The sequence below is a fragment of the Ranitomeya variabilis genome, chromosome 3, assembly GCF_051348905.1.
Source record: "Ranitomeya variabilis isolate aRanVar5 chromosome 3, aRanVar5.hap1, whole genome shotgun sequence".
NCBI lineage: Eukaryota > Metazoa > Chordata > Amphibia > Anura > Dendrobatidae > Ranitomeya > Ranitomeya variabilis.
The window spans coordinates 446,700,770-446,726,303 of record NC_135234.1 but is presented as its reverse complement, the minus strand read 5'-3'; the positions used below and the strand labels follow the sequence as shown (position 1 = coordinate 446,726,303).

Genomic DNA, 25,534 nt, shown 5'->3' with positions numbered 1-25,534 from the left:
AGCCCTATTCACTTTAAAGGGAACCTGTCAGCAGGATTGTGCACAGTAACCTACAGACAGTGTCAGGTCGGCGCCATTATACTGATTAAATCCTTCTTGTGGTTGTTGTTTAATCTTTATTTTCAGTTTTGAGTTAATGATATGCTCGTGCTTGGGGGGGGGGTGTCATTTTTTAAAACTGTCTAGATTTTCTCTTATTATGTAGTCACTGTATTTTAACCGGTTTACAGTTTTAGGCTTATTTTACACTTGCTGTGTTTTTGCGGCCCCAATAGATTTCTATGTGGCTGCAAAAACAGGCTGCAAAAATTTGTCGGAGTGCCATACGCCGTATGACAGTGAGGGCCATATTAATGCCCGTGAAAAAATATCAAGCCTGCTTGATATTTTTTACAGCTTACAGACACGGCCCCATTGATCAACTTGTTTTTGCGGTGCACCGTGAAGACCGTATTTGCGAAACGCTGTTTCTCTTTTCCCCTACTTCCCCCCCCCCCCCCCACTATTGGAAACCAGGAAAACGGCGATCCGCAAGTTTTTTGCGGCCCGTTTTTGCAGCAGACCGTGAAAATTACGGCAATACGGCCCACAAAGACGGGACGCAAAAAACACGGTAAGTGTAAAAGAAGCCTAATTGTTATTGACCTTATACGTAGCTTGGAGAGTCAAATTTCCATATTGGATTTTGATACTATTGACACAGAAGATTACATTACAGGAAGAAGGAATTAGAGAGATGGTACAGATGAGCAGAGAAATGGCAAATTCAGTCTAATGTAGATAAAAGACTATGCACTTAGGATACAACAAATTTCCAAATTACATGTTAAGTGAGATACAATTGAGTTAACAAACACTGAAAAGGATTAAGGCTACGTTCACATTTGCGTTGTGCGCCGCAGCGTCGGCGCCGCAGCGCACAACGCAAACAAAAACGCAGCAAAACGCATGCACAACGCTGCGTTTTGCGCCGCATGCGTCGTTTTTTTCATTGAATTTGGACGCAGCAAAAATGCAACTTGCTGCGTCCTCTGCGCCCCGACGCGGGCGCCGCAGCGACGCATGCGGCGCAAAACGCAAGTGCGCCGCATGTCCATGCGCCCCCATGTTAAATATAGGGGCGCATGACGCATGCGGCGCCGCTGCGGCGCCCGACGCTGCGGCGCTGGCCGCAAATGTGAACGTAGCCTAAGAGAAATTAGTAGACTATAATCAGAATTGCAGCAACCAGAGCCAGTCAGCTGTTTTACGTACCTTTCACATCACATTTGGAGCCTATATGTGGCATATATTCTGGGAAATTCTTTTCTGCGTGTATATGCCAAACATGGCTCTCTTTACCCATTGGAAAACTACAATAATGCAAAATATACCCATGTTACACTACTTGCCTACGCAGTAGGATACATTTCAGTCTTCCATTAGCAGTATACATTGGGAGAGCCTCTAACCGTACACCTATGACGTACTGTAAAAGCTAGTGATGTGAATGGAGCAGTGGGCATGCAGTTATACATTGACCAGTAGTACAGAGGCTCCTGGATTTACATCTCATACTGAATGCGCACAAACAGAGGCCAGCTGAGCACATGAAAACGTCAGGGTCTATAAAAAAAAAAAAGATTGGCAAAGGACAAATAAACTGTCTGGTATGCACCTGGTAGAATATTCTAAGAAAAATGCCAATCTGTATAAAGGCATACGGAGAGCAATATCAAATTTACTGAAAAGGGCAAAACTGTATGCATTTATAGTAAGGTATTAGTCTAAAGTTAACCAGTTCAGTTCCTTTACAAATTTACCTTGACATTAGTGTTATTGCAAACAAGAGATTTCAACTCGTGTTTTTTGTGGCCAGATATTACTTACAATTTTTATTATGAACGTTTGGTTTGTGCCTATTTTCAGGTCTATGGAGGGTTTTTGTTTTTATGTAAACAACGCGTGTTCTGAGTATAGTGATTTTCTTCAGAGATTTTTATAGAAAACTTTAAAGCCAAGAAAAGAAAATGGCTTGTACTTTATGACATTTGAGTGATATTGACATGAACTGATGGAAATGAGCCCCAGAATTAGTGTGACACAGTTATCCATCTTCAGGTTTTCTCTAACACGTTATTATGGAGCAATAGAGCTGGGCCAAACTGACACATACAGTTTACTTCCTTCAATTACAGCTGTAGGTAATACAAGCCAAAATTTTTACTGATAATTACTGATACATTACTTAAATGTATACAGGCTAAAAAAAGAAGAAAAAAAAAGTCATAAAGGCACCAATGTGTTGGATAATAGCTTACAGAGTTAAATTTTTACATTTTAAAGAAATACCTGGCACACATACAAAACAGATAATGTAATATAATAGGAGTTGCTTTACTACTTACAGAACAGCCCTACCTACTTTGTAAGATTTGGTCAGATTGGGTTGTCAGAAAAGGCCAAGGTTTAAAAAAGGCAAGAATTTTTAGTTTATTCTACCCTATATACAATGAAAAACGTTGTCAATTACTAGAACAAAATGGACTTGGAAATCTGACAACAAAGTAACATAGAATGTTGTAAAGAACTGTCCAGTATTATGTAAAGAAATAAAGTTTGGTCATTACATCAAGAAGTGTTTGTAACTTGAGTGTTTTAACGCCTGATGAAAGAGATTAGAAACATCATTGTTTACACTACTTACCCTGACCTAGTACTGCTCTTGTAATAGTGGACCGTACTGTCACGTTTCTACCCCTGAAGACACCAATCGCAATATGCAAATTCAAAATATACCGTATATACTCGAGTATAAGCCGACCCAAGTATAAGCCGACCTCCCTAATTTTGCCACAAAAAAACTGGGAAAACTTAATGACTCGAGTATAAGCCTAGGGTGGGAAACGCAGCAGCTACCGGTAAATGTCAAAAATAAAAATATATACCAATAAAAGTAAAATTAATTGAGACATCAGTAGGTTAAGTGTTTTTGAATATCCATATTGAATCAGGAGCCCCATATAATGCTCCATACAGTTCATGATGGGCCCCAAAAGATGCTCCATATTAAAATATGCCCCATATAATGCTGCACAAATGTTGATTATGGCACCATAAGATGCTCCATAGACACATTTGCCACACATAATGCTGCACAAATGCTGATTATGTCCCCATAAGATGCTCCATAGAGATATTTGCCCAATATAATGCTGCACATGGCCCCATAAGATGCTCCAAAGAGCTATTTGCCCCATATGCTGTTGCTGCGATAAAAAAAGAAAACAAAAAAAAAAAAAACACACACACACACACACACACACACACACACACACACACACACCTCTCGTCGCTCAGGCCCTGGGCACTTGCTATACACACCTTTCCCGTTCCGCCCCCAAGCGCCGCTGTGTCTTCCGCGTCCTCTGCACTGATTGTTCAGGCAGAGGGTGGCGCGCACACTAATCGCGTCATCGCGCCCTCTGACCTGAGCGTCACTGCAGAAGGCAGAGGACGCAGAAGATGGAGCGGCGCCGACGGTGGAACGCGGGACAGGTGAATATGCCCCCGTTATATTCATCTGCTCCCGGCGCGGTCCCTGCAGGTCCCTGGTTCTCCGGGCACTGACAGCTTCCTCCTGTATTGAGCGGTCACATGGTACCGCTCATTACAGTAATGAATATGCGGCTCCACCCCTATGGGAGTGGAGTCGGGTCCATATTCATTACTGTAATGAGCGGTACCATGTGACCCTCAATACAGGAAGAAGCTGTCAGCGCCCGGAGAACCACGGACCTGCAGGGACCGCGCCAGGAGCAGGTATTATTAGACAGTTGCCGCTCCCCCTCCCCTGCCGACCCCTGGGAATGACTTGAGTATAAGCCGAGAGGGGTAATTTCAGCCTAAAAAAAATGGGCTGAAATTCTCAGCTTATACTCTAGTATATACGGGTAGATAGATTTTCTTCTTTTTTTCCTGTCATGTGAAATGTAAAATGTTCCTGCGCAAGGCAAGTTCTGCCCAGAGCAGGGTCAGAAGTAGATAATTGTTGGGTTAATTGATAGGGAGAAAACTGTTTCCTGGTTAGAAAGTCAGATAAAAGATATAGTCTGAAGAAGTAACAAGTGTACAGTGCTGCCAAGTTGTGAGCCACAGCATAAAGAGATGTACAGACAGGAATAGCGAGATCCTTAACCCCCAAGGGTGGTTTGCATGTTATTGACCAGAGGCGGCGGGGACCACTTGTTACCAGCATTATGCCTGCTTAATACTTTGTAAGTATAGCTTATCTCTCAGTTATGTTTGGTTTATGCATTCTCAACAACAGTCCATTTTGGGCATGATGCACTATGCACTTTAGTTATAAACGAAATGCTGCTATTTAAACCATAGCTTTTGCACAGACTATTATGTCTATATCTTTTGCACATTAACATGTGAGAGACATTGAGTGATAATGTTTGCTTAGACTGTGGCTTTTTGCTGGTCACAGTGCTCCCTTGTACTTGTGGCGTCCAGTAGTTCCATTTTATCTATTGTTTGTGATTTTTTGTTATTTATGTCATTTAATAAATACTTTATTTAAGGATTATACTCTTTGTGGTTTTTATGTACCACTTTTTGATATGTTGAAATGTTATTGACCGGGCCAATTTTTACAATTCTGACCACTGTCCCTTTATGAGGTTATAACTCTGAAACGCTTCAACGGATCCTGGTGATTCTGACACTGTTTTCTCATGACATATTGTACTTCATGATAGTGGTAAAATTTCTTTGACGTTACTTGCGTTTATTTGTGGGGGAAAAAAAGGAAAATTTGATGAAAATTTTGCTATTTTCCAACTTTGAATTTATATGCCCTTAAACCACAAAGATATTTCACACAAAATACTTAATAAGTAACATTTCCCACATGTCTACTTTACATCAGCACAATTTTGGAACCAATTTTTTTTTTTTGCTAGGGAGTTATAAGGGTTAAAAGTTGGCCAGCAACTTCTCATTTTTACAAAACCATTTTTTTTTTTTTTTGGGGACCACATCACATTTGAAGTCACTTTGAGGGGTCTATATGATAGAAAATAACCAAGTGTGACTCCATTCTAAAAACTGCACCCCTCAATGTGCTCAAAGCCACATTCAAGAAGTTTATTAACCCTTCAGGTGTTTCACAGGAATTTTTGGAATGTTTAAATAAAAATGAACATTTAACTTTTTTTCCACAAAATTTTTTTACTTCGGCTCCAATTTGTTTTATTTTACCAAGGGTAACAGGAGAAAATGGACCCCAAAAGTTGTTGTACAATTTGTCCTGACTATGCCGATACCCCATATGTGGGGGTAAACCACTGTTTGGGCGCATGGCAGAGCTCGGAAATGAAGGAGCACCATTTGACTTTTCAATGCAAAATTGACTGGAATTGAGATGGGATGCCATGTTGCGTTTGGAGAGCCCCTCATGTGCCTAAACATTGAAACCCCCCACAAGTGACACCATTTTGAAAAGTAGACCCCCTAAGGAACTAATCTAGATGTGTGGTGAGCACTTTGACCCACCATGTGCTTCACAGCAGTTTATAACGCAGAGCAGTGAAAATATAAAATTTTTTTTTTTTTTTTCCACAAAAATTACTTTTTAGCCCCCAGTTTTGTATTTTCCCAAGGGTAACAGGAGAAATTGGACCCCAAAAGTTGTTGTCCAATTTGTCTTGAGTATGGTGATACCCCCATATGTTGGGGTAAACCCCCTATTTGGGCGCACGGGAGAGCTCAGAAGGAAAGGAGCACCGTTTTACTTTTTCAACGCAGAATTGGCTGTAATTGAGAGCAGATGCCCTGTCGCGTTTGGGGAGCCCCTGAGGTGCCTAAACAGTGGAAACCCCCGAATTCTAACTGAAACCCTAACACACCCCTAATCCCAACCCTAACCACACCCCTAACATGCCCCTAGCCCTAATCCCAACCACACCCCTAACCCCAACACACCCCTAACCCTAATCCAAACCATAACCCTAACCACATCCCTAACTCTAATCTTAGCCCAACCCTAACGGGAAAATGGAAATAAATACATTTTAATTTTATTATTTTTCCCTACCTAAAAGGGTGACAAAGGGGGGGGGGGGGTTTGATTTACTTTAATAGCGGGTTTTTTAGCGGATTTTTATGATTGGCAGCCGTCACACACTAAAAGATGCTTTTTATTGCAAAAAAATTGTTTTTGCGTCTCCACATTTTGAGAGCTATAATTTTTCCATATTTTGGTCCACATGCGAGTTCTTGTTTTTTGCGGGACGAGTTGACGTTATTATTGATACCATTTTCGGGCACATGACATTTTTTGATCGCTCTTTATTCCGATTTTTGTGAGCCAGAATGACCAAAAACCAGCTATTCGTGAATTTCTTTTTTTTTTGCGTTTATACCGTTCCACGTTTATCAATTTTACCAAAGCAGTTTTATTCTTTGGGTCAGTACGATTACATCGATACCTCATTTATATCATTTTTTTTATGTTTTGGCGCTTTTATACGATAAAAACTTTTCTATACAAAATAATTATTTTGTGCTAGATGGTGGCCCGATTCAAACGCATCGGGTATTCTAGAATATGCATGTCCACGTAGTATATTGCCCAGTCACGTAGTATATTGCCCAGCCACGTAGTATATTGCCCAGCCACGTAGTATACAGCACCCAGTCACGCAGTATATTGCCCAGCCACGTTTGTCACAGGTTAAAAAATAAACATATACTCACCTTTCCGAGGGCCCCTTGTAGTCCACGGCAGCTTCCGGTCCCAGGGTTGGTTTGAGCGCAGAACCTGTGATGACGTCGCGGTCACATGACCGTGTAGCGGTCACATGACCGTGTAGCGGTCACATGACCGTGACGTCACGGCAGGTCCTTTCCGCGCAGGACTTGTCATGACGGCGTGGTCACATGACCGTGACGTCATGGCAGGTCCTTCTGCCATACGATCTATGCCACCACAACCTGTAACGGAAGATGGCGGGCGGAGCAGCGGACTACAGAGGGTGAGTATAGCAGGTTTTTTTTTTATTTATTATTTTTAACATTGCATTTTGTACTATTGATGCCGCATAGGCAGCGTCAATAGTACAAAGTTGGGGACACACAGGGTTAATAGCAGCGGTAACGGAGTGCGTTACCCGCGGCATAACGCGGTCCGTTACCGCCAGCATTAACCCTGTGTGAGCGCTGACCGGAGGGGTGTATGCGGGCGCCAGGCAGTGAGTGCGGGGAGTAAGGAGCGGCCATTTTTTTCCGGACTGTGCGCGTCGCTGATTGGTCGCGGCAGCAGCTGCTGAGACCAATCAGCGAACGAATAACCGCGACAGAAAGACGGAAGTACCCTTAGACAATTATATAGTAGATCGCTTTATTCTGAGGACTATCACTTGTTTATTTTTTCGCTGATGATGCTGTATGACGGCTCGTTTTTTTGCGGGACAAGATGACGTTTTCGGTACCATTGTTATTTATAGCCGTCTTTTTGATTGCGTGTTATTCCACTTTTTCTTCGGCGATATGATAATAAAGCGTTGTTTTTTTAAGCCTCGTTTTTGTTTGTTTATTTATGGTGTCCACTGAAGGGGTTAACTAGTGGGACAGTTTTATTAGTCGGGTCGTTACAGACGTGGCGATACTTACTAAATATGTGTACTTTTTTTTTTTTTTTTTATTTAGATAAGTAAATGTATTTATTGTAACAATTTTTTTTTTCTTTGTCCCAGGGGAAAACATCATACTATAGCGTCAGATCGCTGATCTGACACTTTGCAAAGCAGTGTGTCAGATCAGCGATCTGACAGGCACTACAGGGAGGCTTCCCGGCGCCTGCTCTGTGCAGGCGCTTGAAAGCCACCTCCCTGCAGGACCTGGAATGCCCCCCGTGGCAATTTTGGATCCGGGGCCTGCAGTGAGGAGGAGGTAGGAGACCCTCGGAGGAACACGATCACATCGCGTTGCTCCGAGGTTCTCAGGAAAGCGCGTAGGGAGCCCCCTCCCTTCTTCCCTGTGCCGCCGGAACGCTGCGATCATGTTTGATCGCACTGTTCCGGCGGCTAATGTTCCGGGGAGTGGTCTGTGACCGCTCCTGGCATATAGTGCCCGGTGTCAGCTGTAATAATCAGCTGACACCCGGCGGCGATCGGCTGCGCTCCCCCTGTGAGCACGGCTGATCGCGCTGGACGTACTATCCCGTCACTGGGAATTATGTCCCAGGTCACCTCGACGGGATAATACGTCCAATGGGATTAAGGGGTTAAAGAATTACTCACGAGACAAAGCAGTCTTCCACTTTAACCCCTTAATCCCATATGACGTACTATACCGTAGAGGGGGGGGTTGGCCTTAATTCCCGGTGACGGTATAGTACGTCATACGCAATCGGCCGCGCTCACGGGGGGAGCGCGGCCGATCGCGGCCGGGTGTCGGCTGCATATCGCAGCTGACATCCGGCACTATGTTCAAACATGATCGCGGTGTACCGGCGGTGCAGGGAAGCATCGCGCAGGGAGGGGGCTCCCTGCGTGCTTCCCTGAGACGATCGGTACAAGGTGATGTACTTACCTCGTACCGAACGTCTTCTCCCTGCAGGCCCCGGATCCAAAATGGCCGAGGGGCTGTATCCGGGTCCTGCAGGGAGCACTTCCGGGTCGGAGCAGGCTGCAGATGAAAGCTGCAGCCTGCACGGCTGTAAGTGAGATCGGAGATCTCACAGAGTGCTGTGCACACTGTGAGATCTGCGATCTGTGATGTCCCCCCCCTGGGACAAAGTAAAAAAGTAAAAAAAAAAAAAAAAATTTCCTAAATAAATAATAAAAAAAAAAATATTATTCCCATAAATACATTTCTTTATCTAAAAAAAACAAACAAAAACAATAAAAGTACACATATTTAGTATCGCCGCGTCCGTAACGACCCAACCTATAAAACTGGCCCACTAGTTAACCCCTTCAGTAAACACCGTAAGAAAAAAAAAAAAAAAAACGAGGCAAAAAACAACGCTTTATTACCATACCGCCGAACAAAAAGTGGAATAACACGCGATCAAAAAGACGGATATAAATAACCATGTTACCGCAGAAAACGTCATCTTGTCCCGCAAAAAACGAGCCGCCATACAGCATCATCAGCAAAAAAATAAAAAAGTTATAGTCCTCAGAATAAAGCGATGCCAAAATAATTATTTTTTCTATAAAATAGTTTTTATCGTATAAAAGCGTCAAAACATAAAAAAATGATATAAATGAGGTATCGCTGTAATCGTACTGACCCGACGAATAAAACTGCTTTATCAATTTTACCAAGCGCAGAACGGTATAAACGCCTCTCCCAAAAGAAATTCATGAATAGCTGGTTTTTGGTTATTCTGCCTCACAAAAATCGGAATAAAAAGTGATAAAAAATGGTCACGTGTCCGAAAATGTTACCAATAAAAACGTCAACTCGTCCCGCAAAAAACAAGACCTCACATGACTCTGTGGACCAAAATGTGGAAAAATTATAGGTCTCAAAATGTGGAGACGCAAAAACTTTTTTGCTATAAAAAGCGTCTTTTAGTCTGGTTTCACACTTGCGTTTTTATCTGCATGCGTTTTTTAAAAAAACCGCATGTGTGAAAAAATGCATGTAAACGCGGTAAAACGCATGCGTTTTTATAGAAAAACACAAGAAAACAAGAAAAAAACAAAAAACCCTAACCCTACCCCTAACCTGAAATACGTGGCACTGAAATACACGTTTATATACGTATATACGTATATAAGTGCCACGATATTTCAGTGGCCACGTATTTAAGTGCCACGTATTTAAGTGCCACGTATTTAAGTGCCACGTATTTAAGTGCCACGTATTTAAGTGCCACGTATGTCATGATTCTCAATGGCGAGAGAACATAGCCCAGCATATATGAGAACTAGCTCTTGGAAGATGGAAACTATACTGACCATGAACTAAACCTGCCGCACAACTAGAAGTGGCCGGGTAGCATGCCTACGTTTTTTATCCCTAGATGCCCAGCGCCAGCCGGAGAACTACCTAATCCTAGCAGAGGAAAAGACAGTCCTGGCTCACCTCTAGAGAAATTTTCCCAAAAGGCAGACAGAGGCCCCCACATATATTGGCGGTGATTTTAGATGAAATGACAAACGTAGTATGAAAATAGGTTTAGCAAAATCGAGGTCCGCTTACTTAGATAGCATGAAGACAGAAAGGGCACTTTCATGGTCAGCAGAAAACCCTATCAAAACACCATCCAGAAATTACTTTAAGACTCTAGCATTAACTCATAACACCAGAGTGGCAATTTCCGCTCACAAGAGCTTTCCAGACACAGTAACGAAACAGCAGCTGTGAACAGGAACAAAATGCAAAAACACACAAGGACAAAAGTCCAACTTAGCTAGGAGTTGTCTAGTAGCAGGAACATGCACAGAAGGCTTCTGATTACATTGTTGACCGGCATGAAACTGACAGAGGAGCAAGGTTATATAGCGACTCCCACATCCTGATAGGAGCAGGTGAACAGAGGGGATGATGCACACAAGTACAATTCCACAAGTGGCCACCGGGGGAGCCCAGAATCCAATTTCACAACACACGTATTTACGTGCCACGTATTTTTCAGTGCCTGAAATACGTGGCACTGAAATACGTGGCACTGAAATATCGTGGCACTGAAATATCGTGGCACTGAAGTATTTACGTGCCACGTATTTTTCAGTGCCTGAAATACGTGGCACTGAAATACTGTGGCACTGAAATACTGTGGCACTGAAATATTGTGGCACTGAAATATCGTGGCACTTATATACGTGGCACTTATATACGTGGCACTTATATACGTGGCACTTATATACGTGGCACTTATATACGTGGCACTTATATACGTGGCACTTATATACGTGGCACTTATATACGTGGCACTTATATACGTGGCACTTATATACGTGGCACTTATATACGTGGCACTTATATACGTGGCACTTATATACGTGGCACTTATATACGTGGCACTTATATACGTGGCACTTATATACGTGGCACTTATATACGTGGCACTTATATACGTGGCACTTATATACGTGGCACTTATATACGTGGCACTTATATACGTGGCACTTATATACGTGGCACTTATATACGTGGCACTTATATACGTGGCACTTATATACGTGGCACTTATATACGTGGCACTTATATACGTGGCACTTATGACTGTCAGAAAATGTTCAGTAAACGGTTAGGGGTAGGGTTTCAGGTAGAATTGGGGAGTTTCCACTGTTCAGGCACATCAGGGGCTCTCCAAACGCGACATGGCGTCCAATCTCAATTCCAGCCAATTCTGCGTTGAAAAAGTAAAACAGTGCTCCTTCCCTTCCGAGCTCTCCCGTGCGTCCAAAAAGGGGTTTACCCCAACATATGGGGTATCAGCGTACTAGGGACAAATTGAACAACAACTTCTGGGGTCCAAGTTCTCTTGTTATCCTTGGGAAAATAAAAATTTGGGGGGCTAAAAATCATTTTTGTGGGAAAAAAAATATGTTTTATTTTCACGGCTCTGCGTTGTAAACTGTAGTGAAACACTTGGGGGTTCAAAGTTCTCACAACACATCTAGATAAGTTCCTTGGGAGGTCTAGTTTCCAATATGGGGTCACTTGTGGGGGGTTTGTACTATTTGGGTACATCAGGGGCTCTGCAAATGCAACGTGACGCCTGCAGACCAATCCATTTAAGTCTGCATTCCAAATGGCGCTCCTTCCCTTCCGAGCTCTTTCATGCGCCCAAACAGTGGTTCCCCCCCACATAGGGGGTATCAGCGTACTCAGGACAAATTGGACAACAACTTTTAGGGTCCAATTTATCCTGATACCCTTGTGAAAATACAAAACTGGGGGCTAAAAAATCATTTTTGTGAAAAAGAAAAATAATTTTTATTTTCACGGCTCTGCGTTATAAACTGTAGTGAAACACTTGGGGGTTCAAAGCTCTCAAAACACATCTAGATAAGTTCCTTAGGGGGTCTACTTTCCAAAATGGTGTCACTTGTGGGGGGGTTTAATGTTTAGGCACATCAGGGGCTCTCCAAACGCAACATGGCATCCCATCTTAATTCCAGTCAATTTTGCATTGAAAAGTAAAATAGCGCTTCTTCCCTTCTGAGCTCTGCTATGCGCCCAAACAATGGTTTACACCCACATATGGGGTATCGTCGTACTCAGGACAAATTGCACAACAACTTTTGTGGTCTAATTTCTTCTCTTACCCTTGGGGAAATAAAAAAATGGGGGTGAAAAGATCATTTTTGTGAAAAAATATGATTTTTTATTTTTACGGCTCTGCATTATAAACTTCTGTAAAGCACTTGTTGGGTCAAAGTGCTCACCACACATCTAGATAAGTTCCTTAGGGGGTCTACTTTCCAAAATGGTGTCACTTGTTAGGGGTTTCAATGTTTAGGCACATCAAGGGCTCTCTAAATGCAACATGGCGTCCCATCTCAATTCCAGTCAATTTTGCATTGAAAAGTCAAATGGCGCTCCTTCCCTTCCGAGCTCTGCCCTGCGCCCAAACAATGGTTTACACCCACATATGGGGTATCAGCGTACTCAGGACAAATTGTACAACAACTTTTGGGGTCTATTTTCTCCTGTTACCCTTGGTAAAATAAAACAAATTGGAGCTGAAATAAATTTTGTGTGAAAAAAAGTTAAATGTTCATTTTTTTTTAAACATTCCAAAAATTCCTGTGAAACACCTGAAGGGTTAATAAACTTCTTGAAAGTGGTTTTGAGTACCTTGAGGGGTGCAGTTTTTAGAATGGTGTCACACTTGGGTATTTTCTATCATATAGACCCGTCAAAATGACTTCAAATGAGATGTGGTCCCTAAAAAAAAATGGTGTTGTAAAAATGAGAAATTGCTGGTCAACTTTTAACCCTTATAACTCCGTCACAAAAAAAAATTTTGGTTCCAAAATTGTGCTGATGTAAAGTAGACATGTGGGAAATGTTATTTATTAAGTATTTTGTGTGACATATGTCTGTGATTTAAGGGCATAAAAATTCAAAGTTGGAAAATTGCGAAATTTTCAAAATTTTCGCCAAATATTCGTTTTTTTCACAAATAAACGCAAGTTATATCGAATAAATTTTACCACTAACATGAAGTACAATATGTCACGAGAAAACAATGTCAGAATCGCCAAGATCCGTTGAAGCGTTCCAGAGTTATAACCTCATAAAGGGACAGTGGTCAGAATTGTAAAAATTGGCCCGGTCATTAACGTGCAAACCACCCTCGGGGCTTAAGGGGTTAAAGGGTTCCTTGAATAGGATGACTTGCCACAAAAAACCTAGAGATTTTTAGCGCTGGAGGTAACGGACTAAAGAGGACAGAACATGGGACTAGTTCTGGTCCCGAGCGATAGATGCAGGGATTTCATCATAATAGGATGGAGAACCAATGAGCGAGTAGAGAGAAACTTGCTGATCAGGACTGTGGACTAGAGGCTGGGTTGTGGAGAAAGTGTGTTTCACTGCCCTGGAGTAGACTACAGTGGAAGGAAACCATTTGAATGAAAATGCTTTTCATTGTGAAGGAGACGTGCTTAAGACTACCTGCTATTGCTTGTACGTAACCCTTATCAAGTTCAATAAAGTCCCACGTTTGAATGGAAGTCTGCTTTATTAATCTGTGGAATTCATGGTCCTGGCCAGCCGGTACCGTCAGCTAAAGGCTGCCTGCATGGGTACAAGTCTCCCTTTACCAACGCCCCGCCACATCTTCCTGTAAAGGGCCAGGGTGTTAGGAAGCAGAAGCTCGGCCATTGCTACCACCTGCTGTCACTTTACACCCGCACAGCTGACTGTTTGTCACAGTAAAATCAGACGAGTGCTATCTCCCCCCCCCCAATCACATAGTACTTGGACCAATGTTTTTCAATGGGGCAGTGCTGAAGACCTTTTTTTATCCCACTGACATCATCCTGCGTTTTTATTTTTCCCCCACAGATTCTAAGATTTCACCTGAAATTAGATACCACTTACCCATTCAAGTCTATGGGTATGCGGGAAAACACTGGACATTCGGATGACATCTGCGTGGAATCAGATTTCCGCAGACTCACACAATAGAGAAACGTTGTTCTCCAAGGGCTTCTCCATGTGCTTCAGTTCTCTCATTCATAAATCTCATGTGCCATTTTTAAGAATTTGGTGTCAAAAACAGCAATTAATCTCACCCAGCATTTTTGAAAATTCAATAAATTAGTCCAAAACATCCTACAGCATTTTGCATTTCCGCTGTATTGGCTCCACTCTATTCCCATAGCGTTCATATATGAATTAAAGGAACTCTTACCAAAATTGAAAGAGAAAAGAAACTTTTTGAGATTAAATACAACTGGAAAGCTATAGCCTTGTCTTATAAACACTTACATAACACCTTCTATGAATTATGCCAATTATAGCTCCGATAGCATTTCTAAAAGGATAGGTAGCGCTTCCTCGCACATGCAATAAACATCTTATAATTAATCAGCGTTGCTTTAGTTTAAGGATCTGAACACATGTACAGAGGAATTAAACCACCCACAGCCATAGAAATTAAAGTTGCGCAATCAGATTATTCAACAAATTACTACACCTGCCAGGAGGACAGTTTAAAAAACGTCTTCATGAATAAACACAGATTCCATTATACTTGGAGTCTGCAAATAGGTTTGACATATAAAGTAGTTGCTCAACCTGGTTATAATCTATGCCATATGAGTGCCGTCTCAGATATTCTGCACAATACAGTAAGATGTATATTTCATCCTTCTTTGGTTTACATTTTAGGATTTAGTTTAAAAGGTTAACTATCATTTTAGAAAACTCCTGCCATGAGTGTTTGGAAGTGATCTGCCATCCAGTGAGCATTGCATAGAGCTTGGCAAATTGAAAGTCTATGTCCTGTACACTGTAAACCCCATCTCACCAAAGAACAGCCACAGGAAGCCATCAAGAAGTGTTTCAATTTCCCTTTAAATGCGTCGCAGTTCTCAGTGTTCACAGTACAGCATCTAGTGATGAGCGAGTATACTCATTGCTCGGGTGGTCTCCGAGTATTTGTGAGTGCTCGGAGATTTAGTTTTTGTTGACGCAGCTGCATGATTTACAGCTGCTGGCCAGACTGAGTACATGTGGGGGTTGCCTGGTTGCTAGGGAATCCCCACATGTATTCAGGCTGGCTAGCACCTGTAAATCTTGCAGCTGCGTCAACAAAAACTAAATCTCCGAGCACTCACAAATACTTGGGAGACCACTCGAGCAACAAATATACTCGCTCATCACAACTCCATTTAATTAGAAAGGAGCCACCACTTCAATCTCAAGATCAAAATGGGTCCCACCAGCTAGAACTACCCCCTCTTCCAAAGAGCATTACGATCAGAGTTTTAATTTTTACTTTATAAATCAATAGTACACATGAAAATAAGCAACTTCGTAATATATCTTATCAGTGGAATCTGCTGCTCAATCTGCCAAAATTGGTCACTATCCAAATTTTCAAATCTGGAGGCAAAAAAAAAATCTCTCGGTCTATCCTCACTGAATACAGGAGATGGCAGTTAGTACGGACATAATTCTATCTAGATGGGAGGTGCTATAGAAATACAGTTTATTATTCACACGTTCATGCTTTACATGGAATGTGTATCCGTGGGAAAACACTAACACATGTCCGTTTTTTTCTGGCAGCAAGAATGAAAAGTGCCAATACAAGTCTATGAAAAACATGTTCAGCACAAGATACCATCCATGTGTTATGAGTGATTAGCATTGCAATGTATAGGAGAAGCTTTATAATTAATTTATTTCCATCCGTGAAAAACAATAATCATGGTAGATCTGGACAGGAATGTACAGTTAGGTCCATATATATTTGGACAGAGACAACATTTTTCTAATTTTGGTTATAGACATTACCACAATGAATTTTAAACAAAACAATTCAGATGCAGTTGAAGTTCAGACTTTCAGCTTTCATTTGAGGGTATCCACAATAAAATTGGATGAAGGGTTTAGGAGTTTCAGCTCCTTAACATGTGCGACCCTGTTTTTAAAGGGACCAAAAGTAATTGGACAATTGACTCCAAGGCTATTTCATGAACAGGTGTGGGCAATCCCTTCGTTATGTCATTCTCAATTAAGCAGATAAAAGGCCTGGAGTTGATTTGAGATGTGGTGCTTGCATTTGGAAGGTTTTGCTGTGAAGTAAACATGCGGTCAAAGGAGCTCTCCATGCAAGTGAAACAAGCCATCCTTAAGCTGCGAAAACAGAAAAAAACAAGCCGAGAAATTGCTACAATATTAGGAGTGGCAAAATCTACAGTTTGGTACATCCTGAGAAAGAAAGAAAGCACTGGTGAACTCATCAATGCAAAAAGACCTGGGCGTCCACGGAAGACAACAGTGGTGGAGGATAGAAGAATAATCTCCATGGTGAAGAGAAACCCCTTCACAACGGCCAAGTGAACAACACTCTCCCGGAGGTCGGCGTATCAATATCCAAATCTACCATAAAGAGAAGACTGCATGAAAGTAAATACAGAGGGTTCACTGCACGGTGCAAGCCACTCATAAGAATCAAGAATAAAAAGGCTAGACTGGACTTTGCTATAAAACATCTAAAAAAGCCAGCATAGTTCTGGAAGAACATTCTTTGGACAGATGAAACCATGATCAACCTCTACCAGAATGATGGAAAGAGAAATGTATGGCGAAGGCGTGGTACAGCTCATGATTAGTGTTGAGCGATACCGTCCGATACTTGAAAGTATCGGTATCGGAAAGTATCGGCCGATACCGGCAAAGTATCGGATCTAATCCGATACCCGATACCAATACAAGTCAATGGGACTCAAGTATCGGATGGTATTCCTGATGGTTCCCAGAATCTGAAGGAGAGGAAACTCTCCTTCAGGCCCTGGGAACCATATTAATGTGTAAAATAAAGAATTAAAATAAAAAATATTGCTATACTCACCTCTCCGACGCAGCCTGGACCTCACCGAGGGAACCGGCAGCGTTCTTTGCTTAAAATGCGTGCTTTTACTTCCTTCCGTGACGTCACGGCTTGTGATTGGTCGCGTGCCGCCCATGTGGCCGCGATGCGACCAATCACAGCAAGCCGTGACGTAATTTTCAGGTCCTCAATGCCTAATTCTAGGCATTCAGGAATTTAAAATTACGTTCCGGCTTGTGATTGGTCGCGTCGCGGTCACATGGGCGACGCGACCAATCACAAGCCGTGACGTCACGGGAGGCAGGAGACGCGCGCATTTTTAAAATTACGTCACGGCTTGTGATTGGTTGCGTGCCGCCCATGTGACCGCGACGCGACCAATCACAGCAAGCCGTGACGTAATTTCAGGTCCTGATGCCTATTTCTGCATTGAGGACCTGAAATTACGTCACGGCTTGCTGTGATTGGTCGCGTCGCGGCCACATGGGCGGCACACGACCAATCACAAGCCGTGACGTCACGGAAGGAAGTAAAAGCGCGCATTTTAAGCAAAGAACGCTGCCGGTTCCCTCGGTGAGGTCCAGGCTGCGTCGGAGAGGTGAGTATAGCAATATTTTTTATTTTAATTCTTAATTTTACACATTAATGTTGTTTCGATACCGATACCCGATACCACAAAAGTATCGGATCTCGGTATCGGAATTCCGATACCCGCAAGTATCGGCCGATACCCGATACTTGCGGTATCGGAATGCTCAACACTACTCATGATCCAAAGCATACCACATCATCTGTAAAACACGGCGGAGGCAGTGTGATGGCTTGGGCATGCATGGCTGCCAGTGGCACTGGGTCACTAGTGTTTATTGATGATGTGACAGGACAGAAGCAGCCGGATGAATTCTGAGGTATTCAGAGCCACACTGTGTGCTCAGATCCAGCCAAATGCAGCCAAACTGATTGGTCGTCGTTTCATCCTACAGATAGACAATGACCCAAAACATGAAGCCAAAGCAACCCAGGAGTTTATTAAAGCAAAGAAGTGGAATATTCTTGAATGGCCAAGTCAGTCACCTGATCTCAACCAAATTGAGCATGCATTTCACTTGTTAAAGACTAAACTTCAGACAGAAAGGCCCACAAACAAACAGCAACTGAAAACCACCGCAGTGAAGGCCTGGCAGACCATGAAAAAGGAGGAAACACAGCGTCTGGTGATGTCCATGAGTTCAAGACTTCAGGCAGTCATTGCCAGCCAAGGGTTTTCAACCAAGTACTAAAAATGAACATTTTATTTAAAATTATTGAATCTGTCCAATTACTTTTGGTCCTTTTAAAAACAGCGTGGCACATGTTAAGGAGCTGAAACTCTTAAACCCTTCATCCGATTTTAATGTGGATACCCTCAAATGAAAGCTGAAAGTCTGAACTTTAACAGCATCTGAATTATTTTGTTTAAAATTCATTGTGGTATTGTCTATAACCAAAACTAGAAAAATGTTGTCTCTGTCCAAATATATATGGACTTAACTGTATATACTGAAATGTGCAACCAAATACATAGTTACTCTGAGAACAATGATGTTCTCCAGCAAGTCCCTGCTAACAAATGTAGAACCTAGACCCATGCGGTTGAGTTCACTGATATAGCAGACACTGACTTTTTAAAACTGAGGACCCCACCACAGATCTCGGGGTTCTATACATTGCCCAAAGTACCCAAGGGGATACACCCACTGAGACTTGCTGGCATGGAAGCATTACACAAGATGTGGACATCCTATATTGATGAGCTATTGAGGGCTTTTGTGGAAGCCCATGCCTGCAGATGAGGGACACCATGGCCCTGCATCTCCTACACTGTGGCTGTCTCCTGCTTTGACCTGGGCTGTCCAGGTCACTGCTGTGGAAGGAGATCGACGACAATTTTTTATTTTATTTTATTTTAGCCTATGGCATAGTTGCAACGTCCAGTTTCCCCCTGCCACCGCCCACACTACCTAGTGCGTGAAGCAGTGACAGGAGCTAATGGGATGGGGCAAACAGAGTAGAGATCCAGGGTGAGGTGAGTATCAGCGGCAGAAGTGGTGATCGCAGCCTGAGTAGTACAATACAAGGCTACTGACGTGTTCAGACCATAGCAGTATAATCACGCTGTTGTGCTCGTAGCACCCGGACATAGCAGGACTGCGTCTCTGAAGGAATCTATTGTCATCATGGGATACCAGTGAATCAAGCAAAGGACTTCAATGATCATTTCAATGCAGGTCTGTGAAGTCAGAGTCAGTATAAAATGCACTGACTGACAATATATAATATATTGTGCCCTGTAGTACAATACAGGATGTGCTGTAATTTTTTCATAAGAATTTGGGAAAGTTATGAAGTGTCCTATAAATGTCTGTTCTGTTCCTGATCTCGGCTTTCAGTTGAGATGAATCTGTACTGCACTTTATGTCCTTGCACCGTAAGCGACCAGTGAGACCTGTTCCAATCTTCATTTATATAACTTATAAACATATTTACACAAGCCATTTTCAAGTAAAATTAGTATAATCACCATGGTGATTCATAAAGCAAAGTCTGCTACATACTATCCTTTTGCTCCAGCGAGCCAAGATGCAAGATGCAGAGACGCTACTTGACACTGAAGGGGTCCACACCTGCGGCAACCTTTTGGCATACTCCCCCTTTTAATGCAGCAGTGGGGATTTGGTGGCGCATTCACACTCCAACCAGTTAGATCTGAGCGATGGTGGTTTGATTAACAGATTAGTAGTAGCCACTGGCCTGGTCATAGAAAGGCATTCACTGGTGACTACATATATAGAAGGGAGTTTTAGGCTATGTGCCCATGTTCCGGATTCGTGTGCGGTTTTTTTCCGCACGGTTTTTGAAAAATCCACAGGTAAAATGCACTGCGTTTTTTGTGAGCATTTCACCTGCGGTTTTACACCTGCAGATTCCTATTGAGGAGCAGGTGTAAAACGCTGCGGAATCCGCACAATGAATTGACATGCTGCAGAAAATACAACGCAGTGTTTCCGCACAGTATTTTCCCCAGCATGTGCACAGCGGATTTGGTTTTCCATAGGTTTACTGCTGCGAATCCACAGCGGCCAATCCAGTGCGGATCCGAAGGCAAATCCGCAACATGTGCACATAGCCTAAAGTAAAGCACCAAAGGGCTGATCTATATGGTCACCTGTACCTCACTTTTAAATTATGTGAAGGAAGACCACAGGTGACAGATACAATATTTAGAGGAAAATCCATAACAAAAAAGGGACATACCTATGCACTGACATCTAAGAGAACTGCAAGGGGTAATCCTATGACCATATCAACAGCCAAATAATTTATTAAGAAATCATCTGGGGGCAATTTGATAGATCCATGCTTAAACTGGAATGCAGATGGTTCTTTACACTTCAATCAATTGCACCCAAGGGTCCTAGAGAACAGTTTAATCTATCCTGATATCTAACAACTTTCTCCTTAAGCAAAACTGGTTAGTTTGCATAGTTTTACATATCTTCTTTTATTATAAATTCTCCTCTTTTCCACACAGTCAGTTCTGGCGATCATGGTTTCCTCTAAGCACCTTACTCAGGAAATAATAGAGTTAAAAGAATACCAGCCTCTGCACTGAGATATGGCCGCATTTGGAACGTGTTAACCTCATTATTACGATTTTAACTTTTTCTCCTTCGCATTGCTCAGCAATGACAAAGGTGACAAAGACCTCCATGCATTTTTCGAGGAGTCCCATCCCACCTTCTGTATACAGTAATAGACCTCTTAGTGTGCCTGGTTTATAGCTTTCCTTCAGAGTGGTTCTGTCTGTCTCCCTCACAGGGTGTCTCCCCAGAACCTGCGTCACTGAGGGATTCCCAAGGATTGTCCCGCCCAGGGGGATGACTAACACCAGCGCTCCATGCTCCTGGCACGGCAGGTACTGCTCTGACTCTGCTGGACCAATGCCCCACTGCACACAAGGAGAACAGATGAAAGGTTCCCTTAGTAATGAGGTCAGGAGACTGACGTCCACACTACTACAGCCCGGGGCGGTTTCGGATTTAAAAGCAGTACATAGTTAACCCCTTCTCCTCTAATTTATATTGGAGCAGAGGCATGTATACATTACTTCCGTCCAGTTTTTAACTCGTCCCTGGCCTGCATTTGCCACCTTACTGTGTGCAATACAAAACTTGGGTATCTGAACACCCCTGTTTGATGCACCATGCCCAGAGTGGAGGTGACCTTCATGACCTCTGACCCTATGCCTTGACTTCTCTGGTGATTACTAGTAACTCAAGGATGAAACACGTAGGAGAATAAGGACACAGTTTTGGGTGCCATTAAGGGGTGCTCTTATTACGGCACATCCTCATATAGGGCTGTAAACCATTAAGGATTAGATGGTTATTCCAGTCTTCTTATATGGAGATTGTTGGAAGGGGTAAAAACAAAACAAACACTTTCGCAATTCACTGTGTGCTAAAAATTTGTCAGATGTTAAACACTTTGTTTACAGCTTGTTGCCTAGGAGACCGACCACTGCTGCTGTCTAATTTGCAGGATTAAGAGGTAACAGCTTCACGACACTGCTTAGAAACGCAATAGGAAAGAGCTCAGACGCAATCGGCATGTTCTGCTGTCTAGCAGCAGTGGTCGGTCTCCAAGGCAACTAGCTGTAAACACAAGAAATGGCTCATGTTCCTTTTGAACCCACACAAATTAGCTGAAGACCCTACAGTTCATATTGCACTTTTAATGGTTTCTGCACCAGTGACAGCGATGCCATCAGATTGTGTCAGCACCAGTCCTACAAGATGCGCTCTCAGAGCTGGTGGCAGAAGTGGCATGTGTCAGGCACAGGTAGATGGCACCTTCTGACACCTGCCATGAGCAGCCATGGACAGCCTGCCCCCTACAGAAAGACACAGCAGCCCTCGTCAGCCGCACTTCCCAGGTGTGGGGGCAGCAGCAAGGCGCCGGAAGCCAAGGGTGAGGTGACAGCAGTCAGGCTCCCAGCCGCAGTAGTACCACAAGTACCAGAAGCGCCTACCAGGCTTTACCTGTCACGTATCCCCAACCCTGAGCAGTGGCCACCAAACCCCACCCGTGGCCGGGCCTGAGGAGTGATGCCGGGAGGGCACACCGGGGCAGAAGCGCTGCAGGTGCAGCTCCGGGCACTCACCGTTGGCTCCGTACTTCTCTCGGTTCCTCCGGACCTGCTCGGTGCTCAGCCCGCAGCTTTCATTCACCTGGAAGTGGCGGAGCACCTCGGACACGGGCTTGGCGTGCGCGCTGTCCATGGTGGCCCGGCGTCTCCTCGCTGCACTGACACGAGTGGGCTCTGGGGTCGCTACAACCCCGGGGGGTGTCCCTGTGGCCGTGCACCTTGTGGGAGCCGCCTCTGCACTGCCTGAGCTTCAGCGCTCCCCTCCTCCTCCTCCTGCTGCTGCTGCTGCTGCTCCTCCGGAGCAAATGCACTGACTGAAAGTTCCTGTTCTGTGGTAACTTACTTATCCTGTGCTACCGAAAGCCTCGCCATTGGCTGCTGTCAGCACCCAAATAGCGCCAGCCCCCGCCACAGCCGTGCGCCTCCATCCATTGGCCTCTGCTAGCTCGGCATTAGCATGTCGCACATGTAGCCTTCGGTCATTCTACTGTGGAAAATGTTGTTTTTTTTCTTTTCTCGAGCATGTATAGATATGGGCACCCCCTCCTCTCTCTCCCAGCTTCACTTCCTCTTATGCAGCTACAAACTTGCGAAGTGTTTGCAGGGGTGCAGCGAGGAAGGGGTTAAGGCTGGCAACCGCAGCGCTGAGGAGAGATAACGCGCCGCCGCCGCCGCAGCTGCGCCTTGTGCACAGAAGCGTGTGAGCCCGTGTACAGCTGCGGCTCTGCGCGGTCCTGGCCATCATGAGGGGCAGTGCCACATACCATCCTCCCTCAGGACCTGGCATAGGAGGTCGTGCCTTGCCTTGTCATACAGGTGCTTCTCACTAAATTAGAATATCATCAAAAAGTTAATTTATTTCATTTCTTCATTACAAAAAGTGACACTCGTATATTATATAGAGTCATTACACACAGAGTGATCTATTTCAAGTGTTTATTTCTGTTAATGTTGATGATTATGGCTTACAGCCAATGAAAACCCAAAAGTCATTATCTCAGAGCAGTGAGGAGGGGGGCCTTATATACCAGTAAGGGCAGTAATGCCCTGTTGGGGGGTCTGGGTGAGTCTATATATTAAACGGAAAATGCTTGACTGCCTCATAGCCAGACTGTTCTAGTTGTCCAAAGCAGCCAATTTAAATTTAAACTGAACTTTCTTCGGTCACTGCCTCATTGCAGGGACATGAAAGCCGCTGCTTTACATATGTTGGATAATGCAGGCATTGTGAACTGAGGCATACCCCAAAGCAAGCTGTATGTCCGTAATTAGGCCTGCAACACTACTGCTCAGGCCTGCCATTAAGATGGAAGAGATACTGAAGCAGCTAACCCTGACCCAGCAGCAGCAGCTGTAGTTTCTGCAGCAACAGGATGAGCAGCACCACCAACAACTGCGGTAACAGCAGAAGTTGTACCAGCAGACAAACAACCTTATACGGCAGCACATTATGGTGCTGCGAGAGAAGCCCCCACCGCCGACTTCGGTTCGTCATGAGGCCCGGGACAAAGTCCTGTCAGCGTGGAGGAACAGCAGTATTTCCCAAACTCCAGTCCTCACGGAACCCAACAGGTCATGTTTTCAGGATTTCCATAGTGCTGCACAAGTGGGAGAACTCCTGATACTTCCATCACCTGTGCAATACTGAGGAAATCCTGAAAACATGACCTGTTGGGGTCCGTGAGGACTGGAGTTTGGGAAACACTGGAGAGGATGATGTAAAAACCTTTCTCACCGTCTTCGAATCTACAGCAGAGTGGGACAGCCTAACAACTTCCCAGTGGGCTGAAGTAGTGGCCCATTCCTGATGGGAGATGCTCAGAAAGCTTACTTTGACCTCAGTTGGGAGCATGCCCAGGACAGTGGGAAGCTGAAAGGTGACATCCTTGCCCGACTAGGGGTTAACACATATGTGCAGGCACTATGAGTGTTTCAATGGGCCTTTGTGGAGGCCTGACCAGCTAGGTCTCAGGTGTGTAACTTACTGCAGCTAGTCAAAAGATGGCTCCAGCCTGAGACTTTGACTCATTCTCAGATGATAGAGAGGGTGGTGTTCGACCAGCTTGAGATAACTCTGCCAACAGCTATACAGCATTGGGTGGGGCAAGAGGACCCAGGCACCCTGGACCAGGTGGTTAGCCTGATCGAACATTATATGGCCACCCAGGACTTCGTAAGGGACTCTGCCACACTGTGGCTATTACACCATCCGCTGAGAGCCCAGGAGTCTGGGAAAGGATTACAACCCTCTTCTGGGGTCAGTCAGAACCAAGCCCATACTGAGGGGGTATATTGGACTGAGGCTAGCAGTTATCATCGCTGTCCCCGATGGGGCTCACAATCTAAATTCCCTATCAGTATGTCTTTGGAATGTGGGAGGAAACCGGAGTACCCGGAGGAAACCCAAACAAACACTGGCAGAACATACAAACTCCTTGCAGATGTTGTCCTTGGTGGGATTTGAACCAAGGACCCCAGCGCTGCAAGGCTGCAGTGCTAACCACTGAGCCACCGAGCTGCAAAATACTAACAATATAATAAAAATGTAACCCCTTTCCGACATCAGGACAAATAGTACGCTGATATCGGACTCCCCCTGTTTGGTGCGGGCTCCGGCGTTGAGCCCGCACCTTTCCAGGCACATATCACCTGATATATACAGCTGACATGTGCCCGCAACAGCCGCAGGTAGAATCGCGATCCACCGTCGGCTGGTGACTAGTTAAATGCCGCTGTCAATCTCTGACAGCGGCATTTAACTCTCGCTTCCCGGAAGCGCGTCACTAGTCCCGCCCATCAGTGACCCCGTCACGTGATCGTGGGTCACCTATGGGTCGGCATGACAACCAGAACTCTCCAGCAGACCTCTATGATTGTCATTGTCGGATTGCTATGAGCGCTGCCCAGTGGTCGGCGCTCATAGCAAGTGAGCATTTGTGCTACACACAGGCGATCAGAAAACTGCAGCTTCTAGTCTCCCATGAAGACTATTGAAGCAAGCAAAAAGTAAAACAAAAACGTTTTTAAAAAATTTAAAAAATATAAACGTTGAAATCACCCCCTTTCACCCCATTCAAAATAAAACCATAAAAATCAAATATACACATATTTAGTACCTCCGCTTTTCGAATTGCCCGATCTATTAATATAAAAAAAAAATTAACCCCTTTACCCCCAAGGGTGGTTTGCATGTTAATGACCAGGCCAATTTTTACAATTCTGACCACTGTCCTTTTATGAGGTTATAACTCAGGAATGCTTCCATGGATCCCGGTGATTCTGACATTGTTTTCTCGTGACATATTGTACTTTATGATCGTGGC

General features: G+C 44.0%; 1 protein-coding gene across 2 annotated transcripts in view; it reads right to left on the bottom strand.

Annotated features, from left to right (window-relative positions):
• The window catches only part of ATP2A3 (ATPase sarcoplasmic/endoplasmic reticulum Ca2+ transporting 3), a 324,456-nt gene extending 301,927 nt beyond the window's left edge, over positions 1-22,529 (bottom strand). For both annotated transcript variants that reach the window (XM_077296494.1, XM_077296493.1), the window contains exon 1: positions 22,227-22,529. In XM_077296494.1, the coding sequence (XP_077152609.1) occupies positions 22,227-22,344 (118 nt within the window). In that variant the 5' untranslated portion in view covers positions 22,345-22,529. The remainder of the gene's footprint in view (positions 1-22,226) is intronic.
• Between the last annotated feature and the right edge of the window lie 3,005 nt (positions 22,530-25,534).